Consider the following 14313-nt stretch of genomic DNA (forward strand, 5'->3'; position numbering starts at 1 on the left):
GCTGCTCTGGAAGGTTAAGTCACATGGGACACAAGGAGAGATAGCTGAACGGATAACACATTGGCTCCATGGAAGGAAGCAGAGGGTGATGGGGGAAGGTTGCTTCTCGGACTGGAGGCCTGTGACTAGTGGTGGGCATCAGGGTTCGGTGCTGGGCCCATTATTGTTTGTCATCTACATCAATGATTTGGATGAGAACACACAGGGCAAGATTAGCAAGTTTGCTGATAATAATAATAATAATAATAAACATTTATTTTTTATAGCGCTTTTCCAAATGCTCAAAGACGCTGTACAAAAACAGTCAAGACATAAAAACAAACAAACAAACTGTCCTGACGGAGAAGCGGCGAACAAATAGCGCCAGCGTCCTCTCACGTCAGGGTCCGGCACTGGACAATAAAGAACACATGACACACAATTACAATTTTTAACACAAACAGCCATCACAGTGATTGCTCCAGGCACACCCTCACTGTGATGGAAGGCAAAGAAAAGTCTTAGATCCTCCTCATTCTTCTCCCGTGGTGCCACGAGGCGATCAAGGCTCCCGACTTTTGAAGCCCCCACCGGGCGATGGAAAGTCCCAGGGCCGAGCCGAGCAGGCCGATGAAGGTCCTGAGCCCCCACCGGGCGATGGAAAGTGCCGTGGCCGAGCACTTTGAAGGGCCTGCGAGCGGGTCAATCAAACCTTGCGCTTCGAGGCGGTCGAAGCTGCTACGGCTGGAGCTCCCGAAAGCCGGTCGTCAGCCGGGGACCTGCGATCTCCCGATGTTGCGGTCTGCAGGGCCCACGGCCGAAGCCTCCGAGATGGTAAGTCCAGGCCCTGCGACCGGAGTCTTCAAGGTCGATCCCAGCTGGAGGCCGACGACTCCACGGTGTTAGGCCGTAGCGCGAACGGAGACACAACACGGTAAAGGTCGCATCTCCGTTGAGGAGGAGATTGGGAAAAAAAGGTTTCCCCCACCACCCCCCACATAAACAGAGTTAAAAATAAATCAAAAGAAACATTTAAACGATAACAAAGACAAAAACAAAAAAAAACAGAGAGACTGCCGGTGAGCCACAGCTGCAGAACACAGCCACGCCCCCTCACTGATGATACAAAAGTGGGTTGTTTTGCAGATAGTGAAGATGATTGTGAAAATTTTGCAGCAGGATTTTGATCAGTTGGCCAGGTAGGCTGAGGAATAGTTGATGGAATTTAACACAGAGAAGTGTGAGGTGTTGCATTTTGGAAAGTCTAACATGGGCAGGACCTACACAGTGAATGCTAGGGCTCTGGAGAGTGTTATAGAGCAGAGGGATCTAGGAGCGCAGGTGCATGGTTCCTTGAAGTTGGAATTGCAGGTAGATAGGGTGGTCTAAAAGACTTTTGGCACATTGGCCTTCATCGGTCAGAGTGTTGAGTATAGAAGTTGGGAGGCCATGTTGCAGTTATATATAAGACGTTGGTGAGGCCACATTTAGAGTATTGTGGACACCATGTTACAGGAAAGATGATGTCAAGCTGGAAAGGGCACCGAGAAGATTTACGAAGATGTTGCCAGGACTAGAGGGTGTGAGCTACGGGGGGAGGTTGAGCAGGCTGGGACTCTATTCCTTGGAGCGCAGGAGGATGAGGGGCGATCTTATAGAGGTATATAACAACATCATGAGAGGAATAGATCAGGTAGATGCACTTGAGTCTCTTGCCCAGAGTAGGCGAATCGAGGACCAGGGATTTAATAGGAATCGGAGGGGTAACCTTTTCATACAAAGGGTGGTGGGTGTATGGAACGAGCTGCCGGAGGAGGTTGCTGAGGCAGGGATTATCGCAACATTTAAGAAACAACTAGACCAAGTGAACCCGTTGGGCCCAAACCTCTCCTGCATTGGTGCAGCACCCTCTCCTCCCCCCTCCCCCCGTGACCTGCGTGGGTTTCCTCCGAGATCTTCGGTTTTCTCCCACATTCCAAAGACGTACAGGTTTGTAGGTTAATTGGCTTGGTAAATGTAAAAAACATTGTCCTTAGTGTGTGTAGGATAGTGTTAGTGTGCGGGGATCGCTGGTCGGTGCGTACCCAGTGGGCCGAAGGGCCTGTTTCCGCGCTGTATCTCTAAATTAAATTAAAGTAAATGAAGGATGAGGGAGAAGAGAGAAATGGGGGGCGAGTTCAGGTGGGGCACAGGGATAATAGACAATAGGTGCAGGAGGAGGCCATTCGGCCCTTCGAGCCTGTACACACCACCATTCAATGTGATCATGGCTGATCATTCTCAATCAGTACCCCGGGCCCGAAAAGGCCTGTTTCCGCGCCGTATATATATGATGATATGATATGAAATCCATCCAGTGGATTGGCCACCACTGCCCTCTGTGACAGAGAATCCCACAAATTCACGACTCTCTGGGCTCTATAGAGGTCTGTTATTGCGCGGGCCTAATGATCTGGTGATTGTGTACTTTTACAGGAAGGTTTCGATGAACAAGATCAAAATACTCACCTCGTTCTCACCTAGTAAACAGCTAACAATGGCCTGTTTCCTTTATCATCGTGACTTTTTTTCATATCTTTCATTTCTTTGCTCCATACCTCTCTACATCACTGTCTATACCTCTCGCTTCGCTCCACCCACCCCCCCCCCCCCACCCCCGACTCCCAGTCTAAAGAAGGGTCCTGACCCGAAACATCACCTATTCCGTTTCTCCAGAGATGTTGCCCGATGACCCACTGAGTTACTCCAGTTTGTTGCGTCCATCTTCGGTTTGAACCATACGGGACTGTCATAACAGGAAAGATTACAAAGACTGGGCTTGTATTCACTGGAATTTAAAAGGATGAGAGGGGATCTGAGAGAAACGTATAAAATTATAAAAAGACTGGGCAAGTGAGAGGCAAGAAAAATGTTCCCAATGTTGAGGGAAGTCCAGAACCAGCGGCCACACATAGTCTAAGAATATAGGAGTGGCCATTTAAAACTGAGGTGAGAAAAAAACTTTTTCACCCAGAGAGATGTGAATTTGTGGAATTCTCTGCCACAGAGGGCAGTGGAGGTCAATTCACTGGATGAATTTTAAAAGATCTTATCGAAACGTATAAGATTATTAAGGGGTTGGACACGTTAGAGGCAGGAAACATGTTCCCAATGTTGGGGGAGTCCAGAACCAGGGGCCACAGTTTAAGAATAAGGGGTAGGCCATTTAGAACGGAGATGAGGAAAAACTTTTTCAGTCAGAGTTGTGAATCTATGGAATTCTCTGCCTCAGAAGGCAGTGGAGGCCAATTCTCTGAATGCATTCAAGAGGGAGCTAGATAGAGCTCTTAAGGATAGCGGAGTCAATAGACAATAGACAATAGGTGCAGGAGTAGGCCATTCAGCCCTTCGAGCCCTCCTCCTGCACCTATTTTCTATGTTTCTAAACCAGCATCTGAGGTCCCTTCCTACACGTCAAAATGTGCGAGCCTTTTTGTCCCGCCATTTCCATTGGCAAGTGCGTCCGTCCCATTTGTAGGCCTGGCAGAGGTTCCTGGCAGCGATGTGGTTCCCTGCATAATCTAATAACTCAATTTCTTGCGATCCCACAGATTGCTTCAGTGGTTAAGATCCAGGCGTTCGTCAGGGCAAATAAGGCCAGGGCAGACTACAAGATGCTGGGTAAGTGCCTTAAACCCAGCCATGTTGTGTGGATTACAAGTACTATTTTGAAATTGGCAGTGGTTTCCTTTCTGTAAGCATTACCAGCTGCGGTCATTTCGCCCCCAGAGCTCGCAATGCAGAAGATGCCGTGTGGAATTCACAACTCGTTGTGTTTCATTTTGTTCCCATTTCCCAGAAAGCTCCAACAGCTGGAAGCACTAAGGGCCCGATTTCAGGGGGCGTCTGCAGTGCATTGATTTAGATTTAGAGATACAGCGCGGAAACAGGCCCTTCGGCCCACCGAGTCCGCGCCGCCCAGCGATCCCCGCACACTAACACTATCCTACACACACTAGGGACAATTTTTACACTTACCCAGCCAATTAACCTACATACCTGCACATCTTTGGAGTGTGGGAGGAAACCGAAGATCTCGGAGAAAACCCACGCAGGTCACGGGGAGAACGTACAATCAGGCTGCTGGGGGTTTGTGACCCGCACACAGACCTATGTGCCCAGCCCAAACAAGTCAAGTCAAGTCAAGTTTATTTGTCACATACATCTACAAGATGTGCAGTGAAATGAAAGTGGCAACGCCTGCGGATTGCGCTAAAACTACGGACGGTGAAAGGTCCGCGGTGGGCCGACCCAATAGGTGCGGGCGAAGACGCTGCCGCTGCCGGAGCTCCCGATGTCGGCCCCCACCCAGGGGCTGCGAGCCTCCGACGTCCTCGCGGCCGGAGCCTCCACAGGCGAGTCCCAGGTGGAGGCCGCCAGCTCCAGGTGCATGGCTGATGGTAGGCTGCAGCGGGAACGGAGACACCGCCCAGAACAAAAGGTCACGTCTCCGTTCGGAAGAGACAACTTTACATTTACAGTCCCCCCCCCCCCCCCCACATAGTACACACCCCAAAAAACGACATCACATTTACAGTACAATCAAGACAAAAAAACAACATAAAAACACAAAGACAGACGTACTGCAGGTAAACCGCAGCTGCCAGGGCAGCGCAGGCACAGAGTCCTCCCACATGTAGGATGTAGATCTAACTAATAACAATTGCTCCCAGCCTACGCTTCCGACCTCCTGCCTAGTAACATTGTGGGAGGTCACGGTGGCGCAGCGGTAGAGTTGCCGCCTTACAGCGAATGCAGCGCCGGAGACCCGGGTTCCATCCCGACTACGGGCGCCGTCTGTACGGAGTTTGTACGTTCTCCCCGTGACCTGCGTGGGTTTTCTCTGAGATCTTCGGTTTCCTCCCGCACTCCAAATATGTACACGTAATTGGCTTGGTAAATGTAAAAATTGATACCTAGTGGGTATAGAATAGTGTTAATATTGCGGGGATCGCTGGTCGGTGTAGACTATGTGGGCCGAAAGGGCCTGTTTCCGCGCTGTATCTCTAAACTTATTATTGATTGTACGCCTCGCTGTCATCTTCCCCTTAGCCAACAATGTGCCATTCTACATTTTCCTTGACCATCGTCCCCTTTGGTCTGCGTTTTCACACCTTACCCTTCCATATCTCTGTGTCTCCCTCTCCCCTGACTCTCAGTCCGAAGAAGGGTCTCGACCCAAAATGTCACCCAGTTCTTCTGTCCAGAGATGCTGCCTCAGTTAATCCAGCATTTTAGAAACATAGAAAATAGGTGCAGGAGGAGGCCATTCGGTCCTTCGAGCCAGCACTGCCAGTCATTGTGATCATGGCTGATCATCCACAATCAGTAACCCGTGCCTGCCTTCTCCCCATATCCCCTGATTCCACTAGTCCCCAGAGCTCTATCTAACTCTCTCTTAAATCCATCCAGTGATTTGCCCTCCACTGCCCTCTGTGGCAGAGAATCCCACACATTCACAACTCTGGGTGGAAAAGTTCCTTCTCACCTCAGTTTTATTTGAAGCCTCTCCTTTATTCTAAGACTGTGTGGCCCCTGGTTCTGGACTCCCCCAACATTGGGAACATTTTTCCTGCATCTTACTTGTCCAGTCCTTTTATAATTTTATATAGGAAAATAACTGCAGATGCTGGTACAAATCGAAGGTATCTCAAAAAGCTGGAGTAACTCAGCAGGGCAGGCAGTATCTCTGGAGAGAAGGAATGGGAGATGTGGAATAATTTTATACGTCTTTAAAAGATTCCCTCTCACCCTTCTAAACTCCAGTGAATACAAGCCTAGCCTTTCCAATCTTTCCTCAGTGGTGCTGGCTTGAAGGGCCGAATGGCCCACTCCTGCGCCTAGACAGTAGACAATAGGTGCAGGAGGAGGCCATTCGGCCCTTCGAGCCTGTACGCACCACCATTCAAAGTGATCATGGCTGATCATTCTCAATCAGTACCCCGTTCCTGCCTTCTCCCCATACCCCCTGACTCCGCTATCCTTAAGAGCTCTATCTAGCTCTCTCTTGAATGCATTCAGAGAATTGGCCTCCACTGCCTTCTGAGGCAGAGAATTACACAGATTCACAATTCTCTGACTGAAAAAGTTTTTCCTCGTCTCCGTTCTAAATGGCCTACCCCTTATTCTTAAACTGTGTGGCCCCTGGTTCTGGACTCCACAACATTGGGAACATGTTTCCTGCCTCTAACGTGTCCAACCCCTTAATAATCTTATACGTTTCGATAAGATCCCATCTCATCCTTCTAAATTCCAGTGTATACAAGTCTAGTCGCTCCAGTCTTTCAACATACGACAGTCCCGCCATTGAGGGAATTAACCTAGTAAACCTACGCTGCATGCCCTCAATAGCAATAGCAAGAATAGCCTATTGTCTATTGTCTCATACGACAGTCCCGCCATTCCAGGAATTAACATAGAAACATAGAAAATAGGTGCAGGAGTAGGCCATTCGGCCCTTCGAGCCTGTACACACCGCCATTCAATATGATCATGGCTGATCATCCAACTCAGTATCCCATACCTGCCTTCTCTCCATACCCCCTGATCCCTTTAGCCACAAGGGCCACACCTAGTAAACCTACGCTGCACGCCCTCATTAGCAATAGCAAGAATAGCCTATTGTCTATTGTCTCATATGACCGTCCCGCCATCCTGGGGATTTTGTGTTGGAAATAAAATCTTGTCCTCCCCAGTCCACGCCGAGAACCCTCCTCTGAACGTGGTGCGCAGGTTTGCCCATCTCTTGGACCAGAACGACCACGACTTCCGCGAAGAGTGGGAGCTGATGCAGCTGCGGGAGGAAGTGGTCCAGCGCATCCGCTCCAGTCGCCAACTGGAGCAAGACCTCAACGTCATGGACATCAAGATCGGACTGCTGGTGAAGAACAGGATCACCTTGCAGGTAGGAAGGTGCTCCGTCTCTTCAGCTCTGGGGCCCTGGGCGTGCGGCACGGTGGCAGAGTTGCCGCCTTACAGCGAATGCAGCGCCGGTTCCATCCCGACTACGGGCGCCGTCTGTACGGAGTTTGTACGTTCTCCCCGTGACCTGCGTGGGTTTTCTCCGAGATTTAGATTTTTTTTTAGATTTAGAGATACAGCGTGGAAACAGGCCATTCGGCCCACCGAGTCCACGCTGCCCAGTGATCCCCGCACATTAACACTATCCTACACACACTAGGGACAATTTTTTTTAACATTTACCCAGTCAATTAACCTACATACCTGCACGTCTTTGGAGTGTGGGAGGAAACCGAAGATCTCGGAGAAAACCCACGCAGGTCACGGGGAGAACGTACAAACTCCGTACAGATGGCGCCCGTAGTCAGGATTGAACCTGAGTCTCCGACGCTGCATTCGCTGTAAGGCAGCAACTCCACCGCTGCGCCACCGTGCCGCCGATATCTTCGGTTTCCTCCCACGCTCCAAACGCGTACAGGATTGTAGGTTAATTGATTGGGTAAATGTAAAAATCGTCCCCAGTGGGTGTAGGATAGTGTTAGTGTGCGGGGATTGCTGGTCGGCATGGACCCGCTGGGCCGAAGGGGCCTGTTTCCACACTGTGTCTCTAAACTAAACATTGGTTGACCTGCTCTTTCCATGGTTGCAACCAATATGGTTATTTTGTACAGTAAAACATTTGTACTGGAGTTGCAGGGGTCGGCAGGCAAGGTGATGTTGCCGATCTCAGCAGAAAGACAGATGTACGCGCCGTTAGTTTGAATGTTTAAGGAGTGTGGATATCTAATTTGCCTGTTTGTTTTTCTGTTTTGGGGGGCAAAGTGGTAGAGTTGCTGCCTCACAGCGTCAGAGACCCGGGTTCCATCCTGACTATAGGTGCTGTCTGTACGGAGTTTGTACGTTCTCCCCGGGACCTGCGTGGGTTTTCTTCCACACCCCAAAGACGTACCGGTTTGTAAGTTAATTGGCTTGGTATAATTGTAAAATTGTCCCTAGTGTGTGTAGGATAGTGTTAGTGTGCGGGGATCGCTGGTTGGCGCGGACTCGGCGTGCCGAAGGGCCTGTTTCCGCGCTGAATCTCTAAACTAAACTAAACTCTCGCAATAAAGGACCTCTGTATGGCGGTTTTCAGTTATAGCGGTCCGCTATATCTGCCGTAAAAATATCCAGTGACTTGACCTCCACCGCCGTCTGTGGCAATGAATTCCACAGATTCACTCGTGGTCAGGATGGAACCTGGGTCTCTGCCCGCTGTGAGGCAGCAGCTCTACCCGCTGCGCCACCGTGTCAGTCTAATGGTGGACAGAAAAGTCTGTGTTCATGTTCTCTGGTTTGTTTTATGTGGGGGGGATGGGGGGGAAACATTTTTTCAATCTCTTACCTTGCCGGAGATGCGATTGTTTTCCGGATCGTATCTCCGGTCGCTCTGCGGCCTAACATCGTGGAGCTGGCGGCCTTGCCTGGGACTGACTTTGAGCCCCACCGTAGGGCTTGGACTTAACATCTGAGCGTGCGATTCCTTGCCTGGATCGACGCTCCAACCGCGGCCTGCGGACTTTAACATCAAGGAGCTCGCAGTCTCGGGTTGAGACCGAAGTCGGGAGCTCCAGGTTGTTAGAGGTTCGACTGGTCCCGACCCGGGGTAGATCGCCCGGCGCGGGGGAACTGAGATCTCCCCCCCCCCATGCAGGAGGTTGATCGCCTCGACGAGGAAGGCTCACTGCCGGCTACAGGAGTCAAGATCGCCCCATCAACAGGAGGTTCGAAGCCTCCGACCACTGGAGGACAAAGAAGGGAGAGATTGAACCTTTTTACGCCTTCCATCACAGTGAGGGATGTGGAGGAGTCACTGTGGTGGATGTTCGTGTTAACATGTATTTTGTGTGTCCTGTTGCTTTCTATTGTTATGACTGTACGGCAAATGAGGTTCCTCGTATGTTGCAAAACATACTTGGCTAATAAAGTATGATTGTGATTGTAATGGCCTTCATGACAAGAGGAGTTGAGTATAGGAGCAAAGAGGTCCTTCTGCAGTTGTACAGGGCCCTAGTGAGACCGCACCTGGAGTACTGTGTGCAGTTTTGGTCTCCAAATTTGAGGAAGGACATTCTTGCTATTGAGGGCGTGCAGCGTAGGTTTACTAGGTTAATTCCCGGAATGGCGGGACTGTCGTATGTTGAAAGACTGGAGCGACTGGGCTTGTATACACTGGAATTTAGAAGGATGAGAGGGGATCTTATTGAAACATATAAGATTATTAAGGGATTGGACATGTTAGAGGCAGGAAACATGTTCTCAATGTTGGGGGAGTCCAGAACCAGGGGCCACAGTTTAAGACTAAGGGGTCGGCCATTTAGAATGGAGATGAGGAAAAACTTTTTCAGTCAGAGAGTTGTGAGTCTGTGGAATTCTCTGCCTCAGAAGGCAGTGGAAGCCAATTCTCTGGATGCTTTCAAGAGAGAGTTAGATAGAGCTCTTAAGGATAGCGGAGTCAGGGGGTATGGGGAGAAGGCAGGAATGGGGTACTGATTGTGAATGATCAGCCATGATCACATTGAATGGCGGTGCTGGCTCGAAGGGCTGAATGGCCTACTCGTAGAAACATAGAGGAGTAGGCCATTCGGCCCTTCGAGCCAGCACCGCCATTCAATGTGATCATGGCTGATCATCCAACTCAGTATCCTGTACCTGCCTTCTCTCCATACCCCCTGATCCCTTTAGCCACAAGGGCCACATCTAACTCCCTCTTAAATATAGCCAATGAACTGGCCTCAACTACCTTCTGTGGCAGAGAATTCCACAGATTCACCATTCTCTGTGTGGGAAAAAAACTTTCTCATCTTGGTCCTAAAAGTCTTCCCCCTTATCCTTAAACTGTGACCCCTTGTTCTGGACTTCCCCAACATCGGGAAAAATCTTCCTGCATCTAGCCTGTCCAACCCCTTAAGAATTTTGTAAGTTTCTATAACATCCCCCCTCAATCTTCTAAATTCCAGCGAGTACAAGCCGAGTCTATCCAGTCTTTCTTCACATGAAAGTCCTGCCATCCCAGGGATCAATCTGGTGAACCTTCTCTGTACTCCCTCTATGGAAAGAATGTCTTTCCTCAGATTAGGAGACCAAAACTGTACGCAATACTCCAGGTGTGGTCTCACCAATGCCCTGTACAACTGCAGCAGAACCTCCCTGCTCCTATACTCAAATCCCCTCGCTATGAATGCCAACATGCCAACATACTCCTGCACCTATTGCCTATTGTCTATTATCACATTGAATGACGGTGCTGGCTTGAAGGGCAGAATGGCCTCATCCTGCACCTATTGTCTATGATCATTGCATGTATTTACTCACGCGTGAGGCCGAGAGACAAGTGGTTTTCGCTGAGCCAGCCCAGAATCATCTTTAGCTCCCGAAATTCACCTGAAGGTGGAAACGTGTTTGATTTTAACCTTTGGTTTGCAGGAAGTGGTTTCCCACTGCAAGAAACTGACCAAGAAGAACAAGGAACAGCTGTCGGACCTGATGGTGATCGACAAGCAGAAAGGGTTAAAGGCCCTGAGCAGAGAGAAGCGGGAGAAACTGGAGGCTTACCAACACCTCTTCTACCTCCTGCAGGTACTGTACGACGCGAGCGGCCATGATCTCCTCCTTTGCTGTTCCGTCCAGGGTTGGGGGCTGAGGGCAGGATGGGCTCTGTAGAGGATGAAGTCAGTCATGGTGCAGAGACGTAGTGGTAGAGTCGCTGCCTTGTGTAGGAAGGAACCGCAGATGCAGCTTTAAACCGAAGATATGGACCAAGCGCAGGCAGGTGGGACTAGTGTAGGTAGGACATGTTGGCCAGTGTGGGCGGCCACTTGGGCCAAAGGGCCTGTTTCAACACTGTATCACTCTGAGCCTCTTATTATCTTCCCTACCACTGATGTGGGCCAATTCCCTGGGTTCTCTCCCCTTTCCCTTCTAAAATAAAGGAACAACATTAGCAGTGTGCAAGAAGGAACTGCAGATGCTGCTTTACAACGACCATTATACAAAATAGAAGAATCAGAATCGCCTTTATTATCATCCAAAAAAACAAGTCTTCAGGACGAAATTCCATTACCCACAGTCCAACAATAAGAGCAATAAAAATAAGCAATAACACACACAATCACAAACCAACACCAAACAAAAAGAAACATCCATCACAGTGAGTCTCCTCCAGTCACCTCCTCACTGTGATGGAAGGCCAGAATGTCTTTTTCTCTTCCCCTGCCGTCTCCTCCCGCGGTCAGGCTGTTGAAGTTGCCACGTCGGGGCGGTCGTGACTCCCGACATTGAAGCCCCCGCCGGGCGGAGAAAATCCCGCGGCCTATTTCAGGCGGCGCCGGACAGTGAAAGGTCTGCGGCGGGCCGACCCAAGCCCCGCGATCCGGGGCGGGCGAAATCGCTGCCGCTGCCGGAGCTCCCGGTGTCGGCCCCCACCCAGGGGCCTGCGAGCTTCCGACGTCCACGCGGCCCGCGGCCCGCGGCCGGAGCCTCCGAAGGCGAGTCGCAGCCGCTCCCGCAGCGCCACCACAACCTCCGAAGGCAGCCAGCTTCGCAGATGGTGAGTGCGAACCAGACCCCAAGGTGGTCCCAGCTGGAGGCCGCCAGCTCCAGGTGTTTGGCCGATGGTAGGCGGAGATGGAGACACGGCCCAGAAAATAAAGGTCGCCTCTCCGTTTACAGCCCCCCTCCCCCCCCACACACACACACATAACACACAACCACAAAAAACACTGCATCACATCTAAACACTACAATTAGGACACAAAACAACAAAAAGCACAAAAGACAAACGGACTGCAAATGGCAACATCCTTGTGCAGGCAGTACACGCGTACTGGAGTAACCCAGCGGGTTAGACAGCATCTCGGGGAGAGAAGGAGTGGGTGGCGTTTCAGGTCGAGACCCTTCTTCAGTTGCTGCCTTACAGCCAGACTCCCGGGTTCCATCCTGACTACGGGCGCTGTCTGTACGGAGTTTGTACGTTCTCCCCGTGACCTGCGGGGGTTTTCTCCGAGATCTTCGGTTTCCTCCCGCACTCCAAAGACGTGCAGGTTTGTAGGTTAATTGGCTTTGGTATAAATATAAATTGTCCATCGCGTGCATGGGATAGTGTTAGTGTGCGGGGATCGCAGGTCGGCACGGACTCGCTGGGCTGGAGGGCCTGTTTCTGCGCTGTATCTCTAAACTAAACTCAACTTCACGGGATTTTTCCCGGCTTCTGACCTTCGGGTCGCCGATCCTTATTCCCACCCCCCCAGCACTTCTGCCAGCACCTGCAAAACTGCCAACACACCATCTTGGAAACAACGTCAAGTCAAGTCAATTTTATTTGTATAGCACATTTAAACACAACCCACGTTGACCAGAATGCTGTACATCAGTGCAGGTACTAAGGACGAACATACAATGGCACACAAACATAACAGCACATACATAAACAGTTCACAGCGCCCCCTCAGAGTGCCTCAAAGGCTAAGGAATAGAAGTAGGTTTTGAGCCTGGACTTAAAGGAGTGGATGGAGGGGGCAGTTCTGATGGGGAGAGGGATGCTGTTCCACAGTCTAGGAGCTGCAACCGCAAAAGCGCGGTCACTCCTGAGCTTAAGCCTAGACCGCGGGATAGTCAGTAGCCCCAAGTAGGCCGACCTGAGGGACCTGGAGATAGAGTGGTGGGTCAGAAGATTTTTGATATGGGGGGGGGCAAGCCCGTTTAGGGATCTGTATGTGAATAGGAGGAGCTTGAAGTTGATTCTGTACCGTACTGGGAGCCAGTGGAGAGAGGCCAGAATCGGGGTGATGTGGTCACCCAGGTGTAAGGGGAGGGATCCCCAGGGTGATTGACATAGCCCCACGCTGACACTGAAGAGCTCAACATAAGCTGCAACAACAGCCGCCTGAACCAGTGATGAAAGGCTCACTTCTGCAGATGGCATCTGCACCTGGAAACATAGAAAATAGGTGAGGGGAGTCGGCCATTCGTCCCTTAGAGCCAGCACCACTATTCAATATGATCATGGCTGATCATCCAAAATCAGTACCCTGTTCCTGCTTTCTCCCCATATCCCTTGATTCCGTTAACTCTCAGAGCTAAATCTAACTCTCTCTTGCACATGCCTTGTTTTAAAGGGAAACTAGACCTGAAGTAACTCAGCGGACTAAATCAGTCTGAGGAAGGGTCCCGACATCACCTCTCCAGAGATCCTGACCTGCTGAATTACTCCAGCTCTTAGTGTCTTTTCAGTCATAAACACATAAAGGGTGGAAACAGGCCCTTTGGCCCAACTAGCCCACTCCGGCTGCACTAGTCCCACCTGCCTGCGTTTGGGCCCATATCCCTCCAAACCTGTCCTATCCATGTTCTCCAGCGATTGGTTCCATCTCAAAATATTTGTGACCAGCTGCCTGCTTTTCAGCCCCATGTACACAAACAAACACGACTTCAAGGAGAAGGGTCTCGACCCGAAATGTCACCTATTCCTTCTCTCCAGCGATGCTGCCTGGCCCGCTGAGTTACTCCTGCACTCTGTGACTTTTCATTTGCTTTCAGAAGTATTTTTAAATGCTTCTGTGTGTAGACATCATCGTGACCCTCCCGATGAATGATCACGTTCCACTCCCACCCAATTCTTCTGCTGAGCACTCTCTTGGCTGTTTCGGTGTACACGAGGAGCGTCTGATTACTGAAATTAGTATTGGTGGGAATAAAAGTGTAGCCTTAATTAGTCAGTGTGCAATAATTATTTAGTCGTACATAGACACAAAATGCTGGAGTAACTCAGCGGGTTAGGCAGCGTCTCTGGAGAGAAGGAATGGGTGACATTTTGGGTCGAGACCCTTCTCCTTGAAGTCAAGTGTTTGTGTACACTGGGCAGAAAAGTAGGCAGCTGGTCACAAATTCTTTGAGATGGAACTAATGCTATAATTGAAGATAGACACAAAATGCCGGAGGAACTTATCGGGACAGGCAGCATCTCTGGGGAGAACCTCCATTTTAAATTCCATTTGGAATATTTTGGAGGACCAAGAACCAATGGGTGACGTTTTGGGTCGAGACCCTTCTTCAGACTGAATCAGGATCAGTCTGAAGAAGGGTCTCGACCCGAAACGTCACCCATTCCTTCACTCCAGAGATGCTGCCTGTCCCGCTGAGTTACCCCAGCATTTTGTGCCTTTCTTCGATTTAAACCTGCATCTGCTGTTCCTTCTTACACATAATGCTCTAATTGGTTATTGGTGGTCTGAATGGTCTCATTCTCTCCCATAACATTCGGGTCAGAACCCACCATCAGACTGAGAGTCAGGGAGGGGG

At 50.3% G+C, this 14313-nt stretch overlaps 1 protein-coding gene across 1 annotated transcript in view; it reads left to right on the forward strand.

Annotated features, from left to right (window-relative positions):
• The window catches only part of iqgap3 (IQ motif containing GTPase activating protein 3), a 135431-nt gene that overhangs the window by 69333 nt on the left and 51785 nt on the right, over positions 1-14313 (forward strand). Inside the window, exons 19-21 of the mRNA XM_078432052.1 lie at positions 3570-3639; positions 6714-6922; positions 10441-10593. Coding sequence (XP_078288178.1) covers positions 3570-3639; positions 6714-6922; positions 10441-10593 — 432 coding nt within the window. The remainder of the gene's footprint in view (positions 1-3569; positions 3640-6713; positions 6923-10440; positions 10594-14313) is intronic.

This window comes from Rhinoraja longicauda, chromosome 44, assembly GCF_053455715.1.
Source record: "Rhinoraja longicauda isolate Sanriku21f chromosome 44, sRhiLon1.1, whole genome shotgun sequence".
Lineage (NCBI taxonomy): Eukaryota > Metazoa > Chordata > Chondrichthyes > Rajiformes > Arhynchobatidae > Rhinoraja > Rhinoraja longicauda.